The sequence below is a fragment of the Ambystoma mexicanum genome, chromosome 3q (assembly GCF_040938575.1).
Source record: "Ambystoma mexicanum isolate Mex_15411 chromosome 3q, UKY_AmexF1_1, whole genome shotgun sequence".
Taxonomy (NCBI): Eukaryota; Metazoa; Chordata; class Amphibia; order Caudata; family Ambystomatidae; genus Ambystoma; species Ambystoma mexicanum.
The window spans coordinates 466,037,389-466,061,280 of record NC_090926.1 but is presented as its reverse complement, the minus strand read 5'-3'; the positions used below and the strand labels follow the sequence as shown (position 1 = coordinate 466,061,280).

The following is a 23,892-nucleotide window of genomic DNA, read 5'->3' as shown; positions in this document are numbered from 1 at the left end:
GAAAGGGACGATAGGTTCTATTGGAAATGTTCCTGTTACTATACACACAATTGTCGAGGGAGAGCTGTTGTAAGGGCGAAAAGTTAATTAGTGAAGGAGTTCACAATCACATTCCTGATGGTAAAATGTTTGAAACTAAGAAGAAAGTTGCCAAAATGAATGCCTGCATGGATGCTCCAATAGATGAACCGAGTGGGTCTGTAATCAGGGCAGTTTGTAATGATATACCAGTCCATATAGCAGGCCAAATGCCAAACGTTAAATTATTACAGAGGCAACTGTGCAAACTGAGGCAAAAGAAATGTCCACCTCTGCCACAAACCTATGCAGAAGTAAAAATACCTGAAGAATTAGTGCTAACTGAAAAAAGGAGTGCTTTTTAATGTATGACAATCAGAAAACAGAGGGCAGGCTGTTGATATTCAGTACAAGAAAAAACATGGATTACCTAAAATATGCAACACAATGGCAGGTAGACAGCACGTTCAAAGTATGTCCAAAACCTTTTTCGCAAATGTATTCAATACCTGGACAATTAAATGAGTTTGCATTAGTATATACCCTGATGCCATCAAAAGCATACAAAACTAAAAAAATTCTATAGAATTGTAAAAGAAGAAATGTCCCAAAAAAATCCAGACATTGTCATTTTAGATTATGAAGTTCAACAGATAAAAGCCATAACAGAATCATTTCCAGAAGCTAAAATTGAAGGATGTTTTTTTCATTTTACTCAATCGATTTGGCGAAAATTTCAAAATTGTGGAATGCAACAAAGATACACTGATGATCTGCAATTTCAATATAACATCAAATTGTTATGTCATGTCATGTTGAAAGATATTACGAGAAATTAACAAAAGCAGACTTTCTTTGAGACATTATTGGATTATTTCGATTCAACCTGGATAGGGCAGCTGACAAGAAGTGGTAACAGGAGGAGACCTTGGTTCCCAAAACAAACGAAGCAAGTAACAATCAAACGCCCAAAACAAATAAATTGGAGGGTTGGCACAATGGGATTAAACACACCTTCAAGAGCAATAATCGGCATTGTTTTTTTTTTCCTACATTTAAGAAAAGAACAATCTTTCCAGGAGATGCAGCTAGCACAGTGCATAGCGAGAGAAAAGACTGGAATTCAAAGAAAAAAATATAGACACACACAAATGCGACTGAAGGAGTGTATTCAAAATTTGGAAAAAGTCGAGGGCATTGTATATTTACAAAGCTTTGTTTTTAATTTTAAAATACTGAATATTGAACCAGACTTACCAGTTGAAGTCCAGAAATCTTTGGTGTCAATGAGACACAAATCAGTTTCCATTGCGCATTAAACAAAACAGTAAAAACCATATATCCAGGAAAATCCAGTTGGTAAAAAAAACACTCAATCCTTAAGATAACCACAAAAAATAAAGTAAAAACCATGAATAAAAATGAAATCCACAAGGCCAAGAACACCAAAGAAGAACTCCAGTCGCAAAAATCGGATAAAAATTGAAATCCACAATATCAGGAACACCAAAAGAGCAATCCAGACGCACAAACCCAATCTAAATCCATAATCCAGGGATGATGTTCTTTGAAAAAACGTGAAAAAAAAAGAGAAAAATCCAAAAAAAACAAGGAACTCCAGGAAAGCAATCTGACCGCGACTGAGGAAGAAATCCAAAATGGCGTCTTAGTAGCCTGTCTATGTAAATGGAAAAAAAGCCATAGACAGTGACATCTACTGGACAAAAAAATATATAGCGTTTGACAAATAAAATGTTTGCATTTTTCCGAGTTGCAATGCATATCTATTCATTAAATATTTAAGATATGCAACATTAGTTAGCAAATATTTAATCATTTAAGGTATACAACATATTGTTTTTCGTTGTAATAAATTAGTTAAAAAGGATGTTTACATTTATTTTGTCGTTATTAACACTATATACCACTTTAAACGTGCCGTCTACAAGCCATAATGTTGCATATTTTAGATAATATATGTTTTTCCTTGTGCTGAAAATCAACAGCCTGCCCTTCATTTTCTGATCGTCATACATCAAAACCACTCCTTTTTTTCAGTTGGCATTAATTCTTCAGGTATTTTTACTTCTGCATAGGTTTGTGGGAGAGGTGCAACATCTTTCTTTTTTGCCTCCGTTTGCACAGTTGCCTCTGTAATAATTTAATGCTTGGCATTTGGCCTGCTATATGGAATGGTATATCATTACATACTGCCCTGATTACACACCCACTCGGTTCGTCTGTTGAAGCATACATGAGTGCTTTCATTTCGTCAACTTTCTTCTTAATTTCAACCATTCTACCATCAGGAATGTGATTGTGAACACCTTCACTAATTTTCGCCCTTAGTAACAGCTCTCCCTCGACAATTGTGTGTGTAGTAACAGGAACATTTTTAATAGAACCTATAGTCCCTTTCTCTCTCCTTATTAAAATCAACCGTTTTTTCCCCTTTTGGGAGGTCACAAACTGCAGCCTAGTCTGACATACAATCCAATCTAAAGAAAGCCCAAAAACCTTCTCATTACAAAATTCCATTATATACACCTTTTGCTTCGTGTTTTTCAAGCCTCCGTTCTATATATGTACACTAGATTGCGTTTATGTTGACGCAACAAAACGTACCTTATTAATTAATTTTAGTCACACGTGTGGCCTTATTTGTTTAAACTCTTCACCCTGTTCAATCTGTTTACCTTAATCGGTTACTCGCAAAAAAAGGGTATAGAATACTTGCATCGATTCACATCTTCACTTCCATATGAAGGTCCTTTTTTCAAATTTCTTGATTCACTTTAGACAAACAGATCTATCGTTGTTTTTGTTTCGTTATAATGGCACTTTCCATTCAATTTAATACATTTTGTTATTAGTGGTATCGTTATTTGCAATTCGTTATTGTGAAATGTTGACATTTATTTTTTGTTGACATGTGACCGTTTAATGTATGTCCAAAACATTTTTCGCAATTTTATTCAATACCAGGACATTTAAATGACAGTTTGTTTGCATTCGTATATACCCTAATGCCATCAAAAACATACGAAACTTACAAAGAATTCTATAGCTTTGTAAAAGAAGAAATGTCCCCAAAAAATCCAGACATTGTCATTTTAGATTCTGAAGTTCAACAGATAAAAGCCATAACAGAAGCATTTCCAGTAGCTAAATTTGAAGGATTTTTTTTTCATTTTCCTCAATCGATTTGGCAAAAAATTCTAAATGGTGGAATGCAAAAAAGATACGCTGATGATCTGCAATTTCAATATAACATCAAATTATTGTTTGCTTTCGTGCTTGTACCAGAAAATCATGTTGAAAGACAGCACGAGAAATTAACACAAACAGACTTTTATAAAACAAACAAACAATTGTTTGAGCCATTATTGGATTATTTTGATTCAACCTGGATAGAGCAACTGACAAGAAGTGGTAACAGGAGCAGACCTCGGTTCCCAAAACATATATGGAATTGTTATGAAGCAAGTAAGTATGAAACGCTCAAAACAAATAACAGCTTTGACGGGGTGGCACAATGGGATCAAACACACCTTCAAGAGCAGTAATCTGTCATTGTTTTTTTTGTTTTATCTACATTTATGAATAGAACAATCCTTCCAGGAGATGCAGCTAGCACAGTGCACAGCGAGAGAAAAGACTGGAATTCAAAGAAATAAATACACACAACTGCGACTCAAGGAGTGTATTCAAAATTTTGAAAAAGTAGAGGACATTGCATATTTACAAAGCATTGCTTTTAATATTGAACCAAACTTCTGAGTTGAAGTCCAGAAATCCTCTGCAGCCATCAGGCACAAATCATATGAAATCCAATGTAGTTTCTAAACAAAACAGTAAAAAACATATCCAGGAAAATCCAGTTGGTAAAAAGGAAAAAAGTCTCAATCCTTAGAAAAACCACAAAAAATAAAGTAAAAACCATGAATAAAAAAGAAATTCACAAGGCCAATAACACCAAAGAAGAACTCCAGTCACGAAAATCGGATATAAATTGAAATGCGCAATACCAGGAACACCAAAAAAGCACTTCAAAAGCACAAATCCAGTCTCAATCCATAATCCAGGGATGTTCTTCTTTGAGAAAAAACAGGTAAAAAACGTGAAAAAGAGAAAAAAATCCAAAAAACAAGGAACTCCAGAAAAGCAATCCGAGCGAGGAAGAAATCCAAAATGGCGTCCCAATATCCTGTCTATGTAAAATGACAAATTGACTGGACAAAAAAGATATAGCGTTTGACAAATAAAATATTTGCATTTTTCCAAGTTACAATACATACCTATTCATTAAATAATTAAATATTTAAGGTATTCATCATGTTTTTTTTCATTGTGATAAATCAGTTATAAAGGATGTTGACATTTATTTTGTCGTTATTAACACTGCATACCTGTCAGAGTGAGCTAACATTCAGAAGAGCACAGCGCCTGGATTTATGCTCTGGAGCTGCTTTGCTTGAAGTCTCAAGCACATGCATTGTTTGTGTTTTGGGCAATGCTTGCAATATGGCTGCCAGAACTGTAATTTCCCAGCAAAGTACCACTGAAAAATGTAGGTTTTGTAGGTTTCTTGTGTTATTTCGGCCTGTTACATTCGGTAATGGTTTCAATTAAGACATAGGGAGGATCTAGCCCTCAAACAAAAGTACTTTGCTCTCCTAGGTAATGTGCCTTTTGGCCTTCTTTGGATGCTACTTGGCTCAAGGACTGGCATATAACATCTGTAGCTCACTCGTAGGCGTTGATTATGCTTTGCAAAGCCTGTGTTCAATTTCTGCATTTTTGGTTTTTGAATGAACCATTGTGTGATCACTAATTAGTAAATAGTTGAAATGATACCCTGCATTTTAGGTAACTTGTTTGGAGAACAGCAGCTGGCCTGATAAGTTTATAATTACAATACACTGTTAGCCCTAAGGTGACATCAGTTTCCACAAAGGTGAATTGTGCATAGTTTAATATTCCAATATAGGGTGCGTTTATAAATTGTCACTTATTGGTATGCCTTTTTTTCTTTTTATAGTAATACAAACCTAAACTTTCAACATATTTGCTTGCACAATTCTGAATAATTCTCAGTACCTTAAGAAATCTCCATGCACAAAACGTGTTGGCAGAGATGAGAAATTGTGAAACTTCTTTGATTAAGGAAAATACTGACTTGAAACTAAGTATTTTTGGGATTGACTTGATATCACGTCTGGAGCAGTTTGTCCTAAAACGAGACAAATACTATTGATTGAGAAATACAAAACCAAAAATAACAGTAATAATGAAACCAAATCAAAATAAGTAATAACGTCTAATTCACAGAATCGTCTGGATTTTGCATTTAATAAATGGATTTGTTTAGTTTTGTTTCACTCAGTAAATAAAATGTCATTATAAAAAGCTTGTTGGAGTGCGCGGTTCATCATAACTTGAGATTTTCTTGCCTAAATGTCTTTCAGTAGGTGCTATATGCGCGAGTGCCTTTCACAAGGATTTTCTGCAGGTACTCCTCACAACTGACACAAGTGGTACAGGACGAGAATTCATTTTCTCCTAACTGTAAACGTTTGATTAACTTCCTTCTTTTTCAGCCATAGAAAACACCGGTACCACGGCGTAATGGAACGGTAAAATAATTTATGCCAATGGCTAGCGCTTTGATCACTCCATGCATTCTCCTCACTCAGTTTCTCTTGCTGAACACACAGTATGATGAAAGAGATCAATATTTGTTTCAATTAGTATAATTGAATTCCAGCTAACCTGTAAGCCACTTACTTGAAAGGGTTAGATAAACTCAAAATCAAAGAACTGTGGTGTTCCTGATTGGCAGGGAAGTACCCTGATGATCCGCATTGGTTACAAGTTATACTCGGCTTCTCATCTTCTCTTGCAGCTCTGAGGAAGGCTCGAAGGGAGCAGCATCTGATCAGTAAAAGGCTAGTGCGAGACATCGTAAAAGAAGAGCCTGACAGCAAAGTCTTTGCAGAGCAAGCCTTCACCCAGCAACAGGTCAGTAATATTGTAAACTCATTGGGTGCTGCAGTGTTCACCCTTTTTGTTTCACAGCACAAAATCAGATAGCGCCCTTAGATTTCAAAGAAGTCACTGTGCAGACTTAAAACAGGGCCCTGTCTAGCATAAGAGCACATAGAGGCCTGGGCTAACTTCTAAAAACATACTCATGAGCCCCTCAAATGTTTTAGGCGAGATTCATCCTATAACACAAGTATAGGACTGGCTTTGGAGCCAACAAGTTGCCGGGTCGAACTCTCAGCAGATTTCCAGGTCTCTCTCAATGATTTTTCCAGTCACAAGCCCTCTAAACCATTGTCTAGTTTGTTCAGCCATTCAGAGCCCTAGAATCTCAGAAGGAAGTTCAACCTTCTATATAAGGCCCCAATCACTTCCTGATTCGTTGTGTGTTTTGCTTGGCTTTGAGGGAAGGTATACGCATGGAGAATTTTGTGATCATTTCAGTGGGGTTTGTGTAGTTCTGGCAGTTTGGTGTTGTTTTTTTATGTCTAGATTGTTGGTCTGCTTTGTGCGTGTTGCCAGTTTTTGTACTTTTTTTTTTTTTTGTGTTTTTTCAATGTCTCCTTAGTGCCCAAATATAAAAAAGGGAAAAAAAGCTTTGGCCTTTCCCCTTTCATGTGTGTTTTGTTTTCTTGTCTGACCCCTTGCTGACCTCTTGCTTTTATTGATTTGCCATCTAGTGGTGATCACATGTGACTATAGTTTAATTGGCAATAATCAGACATACTATTTACTAAGTGTTAATATACACTGAATAGGTGTAATAATTAAATCAGTTAGTACAAAACAAATGCATCAGTAATCCTTCTAATAACCAGATCTATTACTCTCATTGTTTCTTTATAATCACATGCTAGAGAATATTTAGACATGCAGTCACTCTGAGTTTGTCTTAGTATTATGGGTTGCCTTGGTTTAATATAGTAGTAATAGGACCGCAGTTCTTGTTGTTGTGCCTACTGTTTTTTTGGAGTTACTTATTTCCCATGAACCTCAATTTCTATTATAGCATTGCTGGAAGGGGAAGAAGGTGGAAGGAGAGGGAAAAGCACTGGATTGCCGCTTCCAGAATAATAATCCCTCTGGATGGGGGTGAGGCGACCTAATGCTGTTCGTTGGTGATGAGTCCTCGGCACAGGCCACGCAGCATCAGTGATTCTCCTGACTCAGCGGGGGAGCCTTAGGTATTGGGGCGGGCCTTTAGGGAAGGAGTGGGGGAGGAAGCAGAGACATCAGAGGAGACCCCGACCGCTAACATGGAGGCAAAGGAGGCAGAGCCTCATGTGGACGCCCCCAGAGAGACACAGTTGAGGCCCTGTTCCTAATCTAGGAGGAGAGGGCGGCTGCAGAAAGCATCCTGGATGAAAACTATGGGATGGCTCCTGTCTACTTGGGGGGGCACTGAGGAGGAAGTGGTCTCCACCCAGCTGTTTAAGGGTGCAGATAAAGCAGGGGAGTCTGTCAGGAGTAGAGCCGGGGGGCACAGCCTCCTGGCGAGGTGCCGCAGCAGTTGGTGGAAGAAGGTTGTGCTTAGGGAGGGAAACGCTGTGGTGGTAGAAGAGGAGTCTCTCCATGCACTCTCCTTTACAGAGGGGACACATGAAGAACAGGATAAGCCCCAGAGGGCCATCTGGATAGGGGTGAAAACAGAGGTCTTTTTTTATGGTGGAGGGCTGTGGGAGGAGGATGAACCGGAAAAGAGCCAGGACCGTGCCCTGGGACAACATCCATGAGGAACCATGTTCGTAGATGGCACAAAACCATCCACCAGGAAAGAATGCCTTATCTTTTACAGGGCCCGCTAGTGACTCTTCTCCTCCCTCGCCCCCATGGCAGTGATGAGGAGGGATTGGTTCAGAGTACTTCCCAGGGCCATGGCGCAACATGGCAGTGATATCTGGCCCCAATGTGCCGAAACCCTGCACCCACCCAGCATGCCCATACTGTTGAAGTGGCACCAGCAACTGTGACCAACAGCAGGCTCCTGTTGCTGGAACCGCCCCAACAGGCGTTTGGGACATTGTTCCACTGGCATAGTCTTCCTTCGGCCAGAGCCTCTTGGATATTGTAATGAGGCATGCTGGGATGTATTGCCTTTGTTGCAGGCAGTCTGTTAGCCACTGCGAGCTGGTCCACACAGCTGGGGCTACTAAGATAGACACATGTAGATCTACCATACTTCCCTTCTGTAGGCTTTGTTTCAAATTTGTTTTTAAACACTATTGAAAGCCATGCAGGCACTGAATATTTTCAGCAGACCAACTATAGGCGTTGGAAATGTTTGGTAAACCTCCTAAAAAGCAGACAAATGCTTTACTGCCTATTTGTTTTAGAACAGGCCCGAGTCATTGGGCCAAGCCTCCCTCAGATTCAGCAATTTCAGAATCTCTTGATTCTAAATACAAAAATCCTCAGGTGGATCTTTTTGTACCAATGGGCAATTTGCCTGCTCATTCACACTAGTTTCAGCAGCCTTGGGTACAAAAGGTAAAGGTCCAGTTCCCACGCTGGTATCTGTATTTGATAACGCAAAGGCCTTGGAAAATCAAGAGAGTAAATCATATTTGAATGCATCCTTACAATTTAGGCAGATCAATTCAGCTACTGTTTTGAGTTTCAATAGTCTCAATTGGGAACATTTAGAAATGTTGAATTCCTTTTTTCAAGATGTGGTAAACGAGTTCACCTTCTGTATTACAAAATATAGGGAAGCAGCACTCAGCACGTTTAGGTCATTCAAGACCAGACTGACACCACAACAAGGTCCAAGAACTGTGTTTTCAGCATGAGGCCGCATGCTTAGGTTTCAGCTACTTCGCTTCATAAGTATATACTGGACAAAGTCCTGGATTTACTACTTGATAGTGAACCGTTATTTGACCCATAAACTGATGAGATTGTACAGAAGTGTAAGGCAAGTGTTATGGCTTCGAAGTCTTTAAGTTCGATCTCTATGAAGCAAGCCCACCCCAACAGCTAGAAGTCTTTTAAACCTTGCCCATGTGCAGCAAATGTCTCAGCTACCTCTGCCTCTAAACCTTACTATGCATCTCTTGAAAAGAGAAGGAACAGACCTAAAGTTATAGCTACTTCAACACCTTCAGCCCGATCCAACCAGGAAACCAAAAAGTCTATTTGACTTTGACGCAGGGATGTAAACATTTGTGATTTGGATCAAGGAAAATACATAGAAAGGAGAGATTTTCCCATCACTGGGAAGATATTACTACAGCTGCTTGGTTTAAAACATCATTCATCTAGGTTAGTCTTTATCTCTCCTGGTTACTCCACCTTCTTCACTTCCAAAGCTCCAAAAGGCATCTCTGGAGCTTCTGAGAGATGTTTAAACTTCTCCCTTGGGAGAAAAACAACATAACTGTTGTCTATCCCGATTGGGAAAACCGCAAAGTCTTCTTTATGATAATAGTGCACAAGCTGAAGGTTAAAGTTAAAAAACTGACAACTTCATTAGTAAAACTATACATTGGATTTGCCAATCCAGGTTCTGCTGTTTCATTAGAAGAGTTAACATTGTGGATGCACCTAGATCCCCTGACCATTCTCCCTGTTGTCCCTTATTTTGATGTAATAAAAGTAGGTTTGATTGATTAGAGCCTTGTTCAAGTGCTTCTGGCGGTTGATTTTAGAGCATACCCGCTATCCCCCAGAATGTCTCAACCTCGACCACAGAGCAATAGGGCTAATATGCCAGAACAGCCTCACTTGGATGCCTGTCCTGACAACGTCAGGGTCAAGAAACCTGGGACCAGGTGTAATTCTATGTTAGAAGTACTCAGAGTATCTTGTCAGGGGAGGAAGAATGATTGGATTGTACCACCCTCCCTGTGCTTGCGGTATTGCCCAGTTTGTTCGAATTTAATTGATCGTATGGTAGTTTGGGCTGAAATTCGGCCACTGCCATTTGTTGGATTAAATTCCCCTGCGTCCTGAGTACTGGAGGCGTGGGATGAAAAAAGGAAAGCGGACCCTGCAGTGTCGGATGCGACCCGCGTAAGAGGGACAGAACCGACGCCGCAGGGTCAGAAGGAAAAGAAGCAGCAAAAGGTAATGGTGGGGGGATGTTTTGGGGAGCTGGAGGGGCAGACAAGGTTTTGCCGGATTTAGCCACAGCAAAATTGTATTCACGGCCAAATTGACCAATCATTTCCGGCGCGAACAATTCTGCCACAGTCAAATCATGCATATCCGTGCTTGCTGCATAATCTTTAGTCATACATGTGATGTGCCCCATGATAAGGTTTTAACAATTGTCTCCTGGAATATAGAGGGCCTTATTTTTTCTTTTCTTTTTTTTTATTGATTTAGCCGATTAGATTGATCAACTTTTCAATATTTTGATTAAATATACACAACATTACAACAACAGTAGCAATATTTACAATTTTATTTTTACCAATTAATCAACTTATCAACATCATTGGATGGAAAATTTTAAGAATTCTAATACAATCTCAATAGATTCAAGAAAATGTATGCTTTCAAGAATTCTGGCTTACAATGTTGACACGGAATAAATATACATGTTTACTCTTCAACATCCCAGTTTAAAGCCTCCAAAAAGGTAATTACAGCTATTCTTAACCTGCTTTTGTTAGTTGTAAAGACCATAGTCTAAAAGGTGTCAACATCCAGGGCTTGATAATGCAGAAAAAGTGATATGAAATATAGGTTGCGTTGGCCTCTTAAGTTGGCACATTCGGCTATTAAATGCTTTAGCGTCTCAACGGATTCCACTTTATGACAATGTCGACAACCATTTTGATTTGGTGATGCGATATACTGCGACAAGCCAAAACCTGTCTCGTCGGCCGTAAGTTAAGCCTTATTCGCAGCCATGTATTTCTGAGCTTTGGGGAAGGACATTTGACTAGATACCCTTCCATCATACCTAATGATTTTGGGGCAAATGGGTTCTGATTGAAATCTTTGTAGTGCGAGCACAGCTGGCATGTCTTTATCCAATCAAACAATTTTCGCTTAGCTCGAGTTGGGTCACTTAACAAAAGATCGTCAGTTACGTCAGCTGCAATTTAAAACATCAGATAGTTTTTCTCCATTCCAGAATAAATCTAGGTTTCGATGAATTAAAGAAATGTGCTAACACAGACAGTAAGTAATTTCCATTTGTACATAATAAACATTTTCTGTAAAATAAGCATAATTTCCATAAATATAAGCAGTACAAGGAGGTGGTACCCAATTCGTGTCTGATTAAGGAAATAAGGGAGGCTTTGGGCAAGCATAAGAGTTGTTTCCAGTATTTGCTTTCCAGTCTCAGCCAGAATAACTCTGATGTCAATGATTTTGTTTCTGATCCATATAGTACTTGAGAAGCCACTTTTTGTTTAAAGAAAGTTAATATTGGTAGGCATGAAAATTTGCCATACTTGGCGTGTCTGATCCTGGCTTGTAAGATGGCCACATGCATTTTAGAAGTAATTAAAGCCAAGTATGCAATATCAGATGGGTGATCATTTGTGTTGACTCCTAGGTATATGTACTGATGTACATTTTCAAGAGATGAATGAGCAAAGGACCAGACTCTTGTAATCCTTTTCTTACCTTTATAGATGGCCATATCATCACTTTAGTCTTCTCTACGTTGATGGTAAGAGGGTTTTGGGTACTGTATGTGTCTAGAGCATTTACCATCCGTTGCAATCCTCTCAGCGTCTTGGACATCATCACCAGATCGTCTGCATAAAATAAGCACGGAATGCAATGAGGGCCCACCTTTGGTACATCAGTCAACAAGAGTATGAGATCTTTCACCAGATCCGCGATGAAGAAATTAAAGAGGGCTGATGCGAGGATAAACCCCTGCTTCAGCCCTCTAAAAGTAGGAATGTGTTCAGGTAGCAAACCGTCCAGAGATAATCGAATCTGAATGGAAGTGTTTGTGTGAAATAGCTTGATCAGAGTCAAGATGGATGTAGGGCAGATTGCTTTTCTAAGTTTGTTTTGTTTCCTTTTTTATATATCGGTATTAATACTGACTTTAACCAGGACTTTGGTAATTTGTTTGTGGTTATGACCTGTTGAAAAATCTCATATAGTATAGCTGCCCATTCAAGCCGGTGTTCTTTGAACATGTTGTTACTTAGGCCGTCGGGCCCGGGGGGCCTCGAACGACTGGACTTCTGGATGTAGAACACGATGTCTTGCTTGGTAATATCTAGGTCAAAATTGGAGTTGAACTCTACTGCCGAGATTTTTTCATCCACCGAAGGGCAGCATAAAGCGGAATCTGGTGCAGCGTAGAAATGAAGAAAATGGTCATGCCACGCCTTGGCCGTCACCCCATTTATTTGTGTCGCTTCTTGAGAGGTGTTAGTTACGTTATTCAGAATGTTCCAGGTTGATGCAGATGACTTTAATGCGAGCACCCACAGTATGGATTCTCCATTTTATTGATATGTCAGTGCCTGTCTACTGCGGATCCCATTCTGATACCTTGTTTTTAAAATTTTTAAAGCATGTGCTTTATCAAGTGTATCAAGATGTTTGACCGCTCTCTTCTGCAATATTCTGCTTTCTTTAGACGCAACTCTAGGTCATAAGCATGCTATGGTCTATGAAGTGGTTTCACTGAATTAGGAGAGTGGACAACAAAAAGTTGCACCGCAGTGACATAATGATCCACTAGATGATATGAGTGTTCCTGAATAGACTCTTGATGAGTTTCCACAATATTCTGTAGCTGACCAAGCTTTTCAGTGGACCAAAGGAAATGATTTTTGCCTGGATTGATGCTAAGCTGACCAGGATATAGCAATTTGATTGGCAGTATTTCTAAAGTATCCCATCCCCACTTTGTTATCCTGTTATGGTCACTATGGGATTGTTTGAGCACCTCTAGATGAATGGCATCAGCAAAAGTGACTTTATCCGTCTATATGAAATCAATTATAGAGTGTTGACATCCTCTTGACCAAGTGTGCTGTGGCGGACAATTTCCAGGCAGGAAGCGTTCCATTTGTCATAAACAAGGAGTGTTCCTTGGTGAAGGCCTTCCACTGCTGGATCAGCTGACTATCTTGGGGCCCTTTGTCATCTAACAAATGAAGATTCAAATCGCCTGTTAAAATAGTAGCTGAGATTGCAGGTGTAGACCTTATCAATAACATGAGTGTATTTAGATCTTCCAAAAAGCATTTGCTTGAGATTTTTAAGCGGTTCCAGTACAAATGAATGAGTGCTAAGGTATAGGATCTTTGGGTGATTTTAACAAGCTGCATAAAGTTGTTCAGGGAGACTCATAGTTCACAGGTGTATCCAGTTGCCAGTTGAACTGCAACTAATAGCCCAGCAGACAGACGTCCTTTGCCAGATGTCATAGCCTTAACATTTGATATCCGGTAACCATCACAAATCGGGTCTGCAAGTAGCCACGTTTTTTGAAGTACAACAATGTGAAAATTATTGAGACCATGTTGTAGATTATTCATCAAGTGCACATTTCCTCTGGAGTCCCAGCTGGTCAAGAAGAGTTGAGTTCTGTAGATTCGATTTGAGTTGTTATGACTGTGGCAAAAATCCAGATTGTGTTAGAGATGGTTGAATTTGATTTGGTCTTGTAGGTAATACTGAGAATCGGTTTGCGAGCCTCAACGTATGCCGATTTGCTGGTGATAGGGCCACTGGACCACCAACTGCGGGCTTAGGCGACAGGTGTTGAAATAATTCAAAGCCGAGATCAAAAAGATAATTCTTGGCTTGCCACAAAGTGTTGAAGACGACACCAGACTGCATAAATAGTCTGACCACAAAAAGATCAGTTTGATGTATAAACTGAACTTGATTTATATCTACTGAGCAGACATCATGCAGACTCAGAATTTCATGAACGATATTTAGAACACTTGCTCTATTCAGATCAAAAGAAGGGAAGGCCGCTGGTCTGCATTTTTGCAATAAGCAATGGAGATGTAAAGGCCGGCCTTGCGTCTTTGATTTGTTATTGGTTTGGTCCATTGTTGATCTGGATAAGGCATCGTGGTTCGTTATTTGTTTACTAGGCATCATAAAAGGGTGTTACTCCGTTGAGGAAGATTTTTGCTGTCGCAATAAAGCAAAAGAGCGAGAAGTTGTTAAGAAGGTTGTGCATATAATTTCAGCCTTCTTACATGCTGTCATGTTCTGTTGATGAATTGTTTCAATGAACTTTGAATTTCTGATCGTCGTGATTCTAAATTGGTCTTTCAGAGAAAAGAGTCTGATGGGGCTCCCAGCGTAGCAGAAAGCACAGTGGCTATGTTCTTAGTAGAATTATCCTGTGCAACAGATCTTCTTTTACTGCTTAAACTAATTCGTCCAGAGGTTCATAAGTAAGTGTATTTTTCTGAGATATCTCATCGTTTCCAGGTTTCAGTTTTGATATATTTTTTGCAGATGGTGGTAGCTGAAATCATGTTTTGAGATCTCTTAAGCGAGATGGCTCGGACAAACGTTTTGTGGCTGATGAAGTTGGAACTTGAGTGCGTACAATATTTTTGGATTTCTTCTGCGGTTGTGTAACGGGATCATTCATCTTGGTGATGGGTTTAAGGATGGTGGTTCAAAAATGTTGTATGCCTTTTTTGAAGTCTTGGCTTTGGAGCCGCTAACAGCAGCAGCCATTATTTGTCGCCGACCATTTAAGAGGTGGAGAAGGTGAAGGTAAAGTTGGATTTTGTGGTGTGATAATGTGTGCAAAAGAGGGCAACACTACGACTCCTGCACTCCTCTTATGGTCTGCCTGGCTAATAATTGCAATGTCATTTTCTGCAATGTTAGAGAAAGTAGTGATAGATGGTTTAGTTGTTTCAGATGGAGCTTGCATCTTAGTATCCGAAAATGACTCCATGCCAGATTGTTGACGGCACAACAGTTTTGAGAGGTTGGTCTGTCGATTAACTTTGTCGTCCAAAATCTCAAATAATTTGAATAATGATGATAACGTGGTGTTGATAGCATTCAAGGTGAATTCCAGCACTGGTGTCGATAAAGTTGTTTGGGTAATTACTGCGTTGTCAGAGTCAGCCTGCGAGGTGTAGGATTGGAATAAGATATTGGTGACATGGTTGAGTTGTGTAATGAGCGCTGAAACATAAGGGGTGATTGTGAAAAGTTTTCAATTTCGTCTCTGGCGCAGTTTGGTAGATAAGCAGTCCCAGGAGTTTCAGCTGGGGAAAGCTGTGATTTGAATTGTGTGGTCAGGTCGATTGGACTATCTTCGACTTAAGAGAACAGCTTTTCAGTATCCATCAGGCCCGCAGGGTTAGACGGACTTAAGTCTGAGTCCTAACTTGGTGCGGCTCACTGGGTTCTTCCATATCCATTGGCTTATTAGTTGGCAAAGCCGAAGGTGACACTGCAGACGCTGGTAATGATTTTATTGCTGGTGATACAGTAGCGAGGGCTGTTGGAGGATCAATTATCGATAGAGAAGTGTCTTGTAAAGTAAGAGCCGCTGTGACGTAAAATGAGCTCACAGCGCACATTGTTTCATTGGACACAATGTGTTCTTCAGAACTTGGAGGCAGGTGTGCGCTATGAGGTGGATAATAACATCGAATATCATGCCCAGGAGTTTTTCTCTTAAGAGCAGAGGAAGCAGCCATAATGGCTTTCCTTACTGTAAGTTGAGCTGGTGAACGATTTGACTGGCTTACTTCCACTCGTGACAGAGGCATGATAACTTTTCGCGCTAGGGGCATATTTGTCTTGAGCGAATACATCGCGGGCTGTGTATGTCGGAGGCTTAGGTGTGATCGTGTATTGACCATTTCTGATCAGACTAATGAGTAATAAAATGGTAAAAGAAAGCAAAAGAAATACCAAAACAATGGCCTATAACGAAATAAAAATAGGGAAGTTCGAGTATCAATAAGAGCAGAGTCGGCAACAAATACAAAATAAGCTAAGTAAAACAAAGTCAAACCTCAGTATGCAAAGGCTGCTCGCTACTCAGCAAAGCAGCCTTCCAGAGCACTTCCGGTGCACTTACGGGATGCATGCGCGCGGATGCGCGTGCATTCCTGCTATATAGGAAGTGATGCCAAAGTGGAGGCGGGTGTTTCTTAAAGTGATAAACACTGTTTCAATCTGCGAAGAAGAGAGACACAATAGTGTTCAGGAGATGATATGATTTCAGTCCATATCCCACATAAGTGGAGGCTGACAGTATCTAGTTCCATTTTCGTACCGCTTGAAAGTCACGTTCCAATGACAGGGTCCAGGAAAGAGCAGAGAGGAGCAGAGCAGCAAAGCAGCCTGCCAGAGCACTTCGGTGCACTTATTTCTAAATGCCATGTTGTTGATTGGCACAGCTTTATTGGTCAATTAGTACTACATGACACACTTCAATGTCCCTGTGAACCCGCAGCTCACAGCATCTTTTAGTCCATCTGGTGCAGATGAGTGTGCTCCTCCGACCCATTTTGGGCCCCCAGCCCCACGTGAGCACCGGTCCCAGCCCCTCACTTCCCTGCCTTCTGCCCGACTCCTGTATCTCCCACCCACCCACCCTGATTGGCCAGAAATCGAAGCTCCACTGAGCCAAGGGTGTCCGTATGCACCCGCAGCTCACAGCATCTTTTAGTACATCTGGTACAGTGAGTGTGCTCGTCCGACCCATTGTGGGCCTTTAAAAAAGATTGTGCGCCCCCAGCCCTGCGTGAGCACCGGCTGAGCCCTGTCTCAGCCCCTTACATCCCTGTCTTCTGCCCACCTCACATACTTCCCACCCACCCTGATTGGCCAGAAATCGAAGTTTCAATGAGCCATGGGTGTACGTGTGCACCCGTAGCTCACAGCACCTTTAGTCCATCTGGTGCAGGTGAGTGTGCTCTTGTGACCCATTTTGGGCCTTTAAAAAAGTACATTCTGCGCCCCCAGCCCTGAGTGAGCACCGGCTGAGCCCCGTTCTCAGACCCTCACTTCCCTGCCTTCTGCCCGCCTCCCGTCCCTCCCACCCACACTGATTGGCTAACGGGTCCCATATATATCACAGTGCCAGGGCAGCCCTCTGCCCGTTGCATCCTCTGCAGCTAAGGGCCCCAAGGCAAAGGGATGCCCCTAAAGGCAGCCCCCAAGAGGTGTCTGCAGGTGTCACCAGGGAAGTAGACACTGACTAAAAACAACCCAATTTAAACTGCTTTTCCTCCACGCATACCCTCTATCACACACACATGATTCTGCTGTACCCCACTAACTAGCTCCAACCAAACGCTAAGCCCCAGAAACAGGACCAACAGTGCATTGCCCCCTCCTAGCTCCACGGTCAGAGTGACAATCTGCTCCCAATCCGCAACCGATAGACAAAGTATCCCTGATGACATCCCTACTCACTGAGGTGGTTGCTAAGGCATAATCCCACCTGCAATCCAGCAGTTACAACTAGCGGCAGAGCCAAGACGTGCCAAACGAAGAACAGACTTGACTGCAGTCTACCAGCTTCAACAGACAAGGTAGGGAGAACGACGGGTAGTAACTACTACCACCACCCTGGGAAAAGCTGACTAAACGTACACTCCAAGAACATAATTGGAAATCCAAGGTGAACGTAAAGCACACGCTGACGCTGAGGTACCTGGTGTGTGGCGAAATCATGGTTTTTCTTCCACTATCCAGGAACCTCAGGTCTAGGTGATTTAATTAACGGCTTGCCTCTCTGTCAACTCTGTATCTTTCATCTACTGCCTTCCATTTTGTGAGACCTAGGTCTTTTCTCCCACTATGCAGGAAATTCAATTATAGGTGTTTCTAATCTAGTGCCCATGTTCTTCTGTAGACCCATGCCCGTCTGCTTCCCCCAGGCTAACATCAGTAACATTTAGGATGGGCCCTCTCCATAATCCGACTCCGATCTTTGAGCTTGAGAAATAAAATAGTGTTTGTACGGACCCCATATGTCCCTGGGTTTAGCACAGGGATGCACCATTCTACCATACTGCAGTTCCATCTCATTGCGATACAGAATGTTCTCCCTCCAGGGTTCCACTTTAGGACCTTGAGGCCTTCCCCACCCCATCGCCACTCTCCTCTTAGCTAAAAGTAGGAGCAGCCCCACCCTTATTCTCACTCGCCCTGGAGTCTGCCTGGTATTACCCAGCAGCCTGGTCTCTGGTGTTGGGACCACCCTCTCAATATCTCAAATACTCTTTCCCAAAATTGCAACACTGTAGGGAAGTTGCACGCTACATGTATCAAGTCTGCCGGTGCATCAGCGCAACAAGCACACCCATTCGAGGTGTCCGGGAAGAATCTGTGCAACATCGCAGGGGGTGTAATAAAACTCATGTAAATACTTTAAATGGATCAACTTGAATCGACTATTGAGAGCTATCTTTCTTGTTTGTGCACAACAGTAACTCCATACCTCCTCTGATATGACTCCTCCCAGAGAGTCCTCCCACTTCTCCCGAGATTACTCTGCCTATCTCACCCGGGCTTCCTCTATTTTGCTGTACAGACTAGACACAATTCTACTGGTATCCACCCATTCTGTCATCCCATCAAGTATAGGGGGTCACTCCCGGTTCTTGGGGAAAGGTGGGAAAGAGTCCCTTCAGGGATTCCAGCAATCGGAAATATAATAACAAATCTAGAGATGCAAATTGTCCCTCCGGAAAGAGGTCCTGAAAACAGCAGATGACCAATCGCTTCATACAACGTATACATCCCGGCTCACTGGTCAATGGTAGCCCTGGGACATGTATAATCAGGAGTTTTGGAGAATAGATAATCTCTTCCTTCACTTTCCTCTCAATGCGAACCCATGACCTACAGGTCAGCTCCACCATGTTCTCTACTTTGGGTGATCAACTGAGGGGCGTTAATATGACCACTCATAAAAGAAACGGCGCTGCAAGAGCTCTTTCCACTTCCACATGCCTTCTATCTGTATTTTCCCCAAACCAATATGATAAGAGCCCTGCTTGGGCTGCCTCGTAATATGCAGTCAGGCAAAGCCAACCCTCCCCTATCCAGCGGTGCCGTCAACTTCTCCCAGGACACACGCACCTGTTTGCCCGCCCAGATAAAACGTGAGACTTCTGATTGTATTTCACGTAAATGCAACCTTGGCATGCCAGGGACAGATTACGAAACACCTAGAGGAACCGTAGAAGCAGAACCGTTTTAACTAGCGATATCCTTCCATAGAGGTTGAGAGGCAGCCCCATCCATCTACCCATCACTATCCGACTGTGTTCCAACACCTTTGCATAATTACGCTTATACAGCCCTTCCGAGGACCGCACAATAACAATGCCTAGATATCTGGTATAAACCTCATGCCATTGAAACCCATAGTCATCATGGAATTGTCTAGTACTTTCAGTAAGCTGAAAAAGCACAGGTTTGTGACGTTGATTTTCAATCCGGAGAAGCCCTTAAAGGTTAACACACCTTCCATGATTGGACCCAGATTATCCTGCTGGTCCTTGACATAAATCACCATGTCATGCGCATACAGAGAAAACACCCCTTATGTCGATACAGCTGTATCCCTCTGTAAGCAGGTTTACCCTTATTCATTCAGCTAAGGATTCAATCGCCAAGGCAAACAGAGGAAAGAGGACACCCGTGTCGTGTGCCTCTCCCCAGCGGTATGTTTGAGGTAAGCTAGCAATTCACTCTAATTTTCACAACGGGCAAGGTGTAGAGTAACAAAACCATGGAGATGAATCCCTCCCCCATCCCAATCCTTTGTAGTATAATGAAGAGAAACTGTCATTCATCTGAATCAAATGCCTTTTCAGCACCCAATTGTGCTGCCACAGTTGATTCTTCCCGCCGCACCACCGACATTAGACCAAACATCTGCTGTATCCCATAAGAAGTGGAGCGCCCAGGGATAAATCCTGATTGATAAGACTTTACACATCTATGCATTAAAGGCACTAATCTCGTTGCCAACAATTTGGCTAGAATTGTATTATCCAAATTGATAAGCGGGATGAGGCGGAGCATTCATCCGCCGCCTTCCCAGGTTTCAACAATACAGCAACCACTGCCTCCCTCATTGACTATTGGAACATCTCTGAAAGATGCAGAGCGAGCTTCAATGAAATTTTTTTATAAAACTCAGCCGTGAAGCCATCCGGCCCCTGTGCCTTCGCTGATGACAGCGTCTTGATCACCGACAGGATTTCCTGAATAGTTATGGAACGACCCAGCCATTCCCTCACTTCATCCATGCACCAGTATAATGCCACCTGGTCAATATAACTGTGCATCTCTATTTGTGAGGTTTGAGTACGCAAGGAATATAGTTGTGTGGAAAGCGTGCAGAATTTCTGAACAATATCCCTATCTGCACATCTCTGTTCCCACTGCTAATTTTTGACAGACAAGACGTGTGCCCTCGGCTCACCAGCCTTTGCAGCTCTCGCAAGTAACCTACCATGGTGCTGCCCCTCCATATTGTCGAACAGCCGGCTTACCCATCAAAAATGTTACCTCCCTCTGCGTCACCTCTTTGAAGTTATGCAGTTCCTCCCTAATCTCTGCTTGTTTAGCAGGGAAATGCAATGACGTTGCATCTTCTTGCGGACCACACAATTGCGCTTCACTGTTTTTGAACACGTGAGGCCTCTCGCCCTTTCGCCCCAGTACCTCCAGAGACCCCACCACTGGTGCATGATCTGACAAGGTATGCGCCAGTATCGTGTCACAAACCAAGAAGTAATCCAATCGGGACGCCGATCTGTGGACCATGGAGTAAAATGCATAGCCCTGCTCACCTTCGTGCCTGGTCCCCCAAATATAATTTGACTCCCAGGCCCAGCACAGATCAATTTGCAAGTCGACTTCAAAAGAGGTCTATGGACTCCCCCATTTCTGTCAAGGTCAGGCTCTAACACTGCATTGAAATCACATGCCAACATAGTTATCCCCCTCCAAGTCTTGTCCAACTGACAAGCTATGCAATCCAGTGTTTCCACCGAGTCTTGATTGGAGTCCTAGTAATTAAAGTTATTGCCTGATCATGAATAGTTCCTAATACCAGCAATGCCCACCCCTCTTGATCCCTAATCACCTCAGCCAAGCGAAACCCGACCGAGTCCCGTAACAATATGCAGACCCCCCTGTAGAAGGAGTAATAAAAGGAAACGTAGCAGTGGCAACTCCACCTCTGTCCAAAGCGTGCCTCTCCCGATGCAGTCAAGTGCGTTTCCTGACACGCTATATCAACCTGTTGGCGCTGCATGTACAGTAATACCTTGCAGGATTTAGATGGCCAGTGTAAGGAAGGCATGGTATCAAACAGTAAAGACAGACGCAAGTGATCACAGTTCAAGGGTGTTTATTGAACTTCAATGGGTTGGTAAAAGGCCCATCTAAACCTAAATCTAAGGATGGGAGCAAGCTACGACCATCAAATAATAATAAGGCAGTCCTAGTGGAGTCTGTCAAAATAAAAGGGCCTATACTAATCAACCTATTGCCAATCCTTCTAAATACAAAATGGTCAACCTGAAACCTTATAGAATCCCTGAGACGTGATAATACAGGAGTTGGAGAAAATGTTAGCCTCTGATATAATAGAACCTTCTCCAAGTCCCTGGTCCTCCCCAATAGTCCTTGTCACAAAGCCTGATAACACCTGGAGGTTTTGTATAGATTTCCTAAAGGTATACACAATATCACAATTCGAGAGTTATCCCATGCCATCCTGCTCAACCGGCAGTAAAATACCTGGCTTTTTTGTAGGGATTGGTCTTGTCCAACCCCAAACAGAAAAAATAAAATCTGTACAAGAAACACCAACACCAAACACAAAGAGGGATCTAAGGGCATTCCTTGGGTTAGTGGGCTATTATAGAAGATGTATACCCAACTATTCATCTATAACTGCTTGCCTTACTGACAAACTTAAAAATGCTGAGCCCAAAAGTTAGAATGGACCCAAGAGCATCAAGCTTGCTTTACCACTCTCCAGCAAATTCTGTGCAGTGAACCTGTCTTGAAGGTAGCCAACTTCAATAAGGACTTCATCTTGCAAACAGATGCATCCCAAGTTGGGTTCGTGCCAGTTCTCCAGCATGGGGTCTGGCATGGATTCACATGCTCATGAATATTCCCCGTCGTCAGGCTGGGAATCCTCGGTAAAGAAAAAACCAGTATCAGTTTCGTTTCTGATCTGTCTTTCGTAGTAATAACCAATCACTGGTCTCTGCGTCATACTGACCACAGCCAATGACTGCCCTCTACCTAAGCACCGCCTCTGGCAGCCATCTTCAGATTTTTACCGCACGTTCATGTGTTGGGATCCTCGTGCTATTGCTCTCGAGCGTTAGTGCTATTTTTCGCGCTTTTTTCACAAAAACTTCGATTCTTCGGTCAAAAGAGCCTCAAGCTCCACCGATCCTACATCCGATCAACGGGGACCCGTGTCGGATTCATCTGTGCCCCCTCAAGGGTGAAGATTTCGTCGAGCTACACTTCGGAGGACTCCAGAAGCTTCTCAGGCCCGGTCTCGGAGATGGCCCAGGAGAAGGGAAGCTCGACGCCCGGAAAGCTGTTCAGGGTCTGCCCTGGATGCCAGCTGCAGAACGTCTTCAAGGAGGACGAACACTCTTTCTGCCTTTACTGCCTTCATGAGGACAAGACGCACGTGGAGAAGGACTGTGCGTTTTGCGGCAACATGTCGGAACGGACCATGAAGGACCGCCATCAACGTCTCGCCAACTGGCTGGAGGGTAAGAGCCCGTCTGGCGAGAAGAAGAAGAAATCCGAGCGGTCTTCTAAGACCTTTGAGGGCGCCCCGGCGACGGGGGCCCAACATAAGGCCAAGCACCGCGAGTCCGCTGGCACCGGGAGCGCCGAACGGTCGGGCTCTACGGGCGCCAGGCAGGGCGCACCCTCCCCGGCACCATCAACCACAAGCCAACGCTCTGGGTCGGGTAAGAGGAAGGCCGAGCACCCGGCGAAGCTCCTGGAGAGGCCCCGGTCGAGCTCTAAGACAGAGGAGGAGCGTGGCAGTGCCCCCTCCCTCAAGGATAAGGCGGTGAGCGCACCTAAGGTGGTGAAGGCCTTGATCCATCCGACCAAGCCCTCTATCGAAACGGTCGCGGCGGCCCTGGCTCAGCCTGTGGTGGCTACACCAGTGGTGGCGACCTCAGGGCCCAGAATCTCCCTGCCTCCTCAGAGGGAGTCTTCCTTTGTGCCCATCGATAGGACCCCCGTGAAACCCTCCGTGGGGAAGAAGAAGGGGGGGCAGGGCGTCGTCGTAGATTCGGCCTCAACCTCAGAAGAGGAGCTGATCGAGGTCTTAAGCCACGGCCTAGGCGTGGAAGAAGGCCAGCCCGTCGGAATGGACCCCGACGCAGGTGACGACGACGACATCGTCGAGGATACCGACGGGGCCCCTGCTCGCCCGTCGGATTCCCCTCTGCCAGCGCCGCAAGACAACTCGGCGGCCATTTTGTTGGCCATACAGTCCTTATGCTCCGAGATAAGGACGAGGCTACCGTTACCGACGGAGGAACCTCTCCCGTCGGGGGATCCAGAACCGGGACCTTCTGGTGTTCCCCCTACCAAGAAAAGAAGGATCCATCCACCACCTCCTTTTCAACCGTCGCGCCCCGTCCAGCCCTCCTCCCCGTCCACCCGAGGGGATGATACGGGGACTGACACGGCAGCGACGGGTACGGACGACGAGGCATACGACGAGGATTTTCCGTCGTCGCCTCCCACCAGGGCTTCTCCGCCCGACGAGATTGGATCTTTCCACTCAATGATCTCCAGGGCTTCCGAGCTTTTCCAACTCTGCCCTGAGGAGAAGAAAAAGGAAGGCTTCCTTTACCAGCGGCGCGAGGC

At 43.2% G+C, this 23,892-nt stretch overlaps 1 protein-coding gene across 4 annotated transcripts in view; it reads left to right on the top strand.

Annotated features, from left to right (window-relative positions):
- TMCO6 (transmembrane and coiled-coil domains 6) overlaps positions 1-23,892 on the top strand; it is a 459,096-nt gene that overhangs the window by 134,871 nt on the left and 300,333 nt on the right. For all 4 annotated transcript variants that reach the window (XM_069654232.1, XM_069654231.1, XM_069654234.1 and 1 more), the window contains exon 3: positions 5,924-6,039. In XM_069654232.1, coding sequence (XP_069510333.1) covers positions 5,924-6,039 — 116 coding nt within the window. The remainder of the gene's footprint in view (positions 1-5,923; positions 6,040-23,892) is intronic.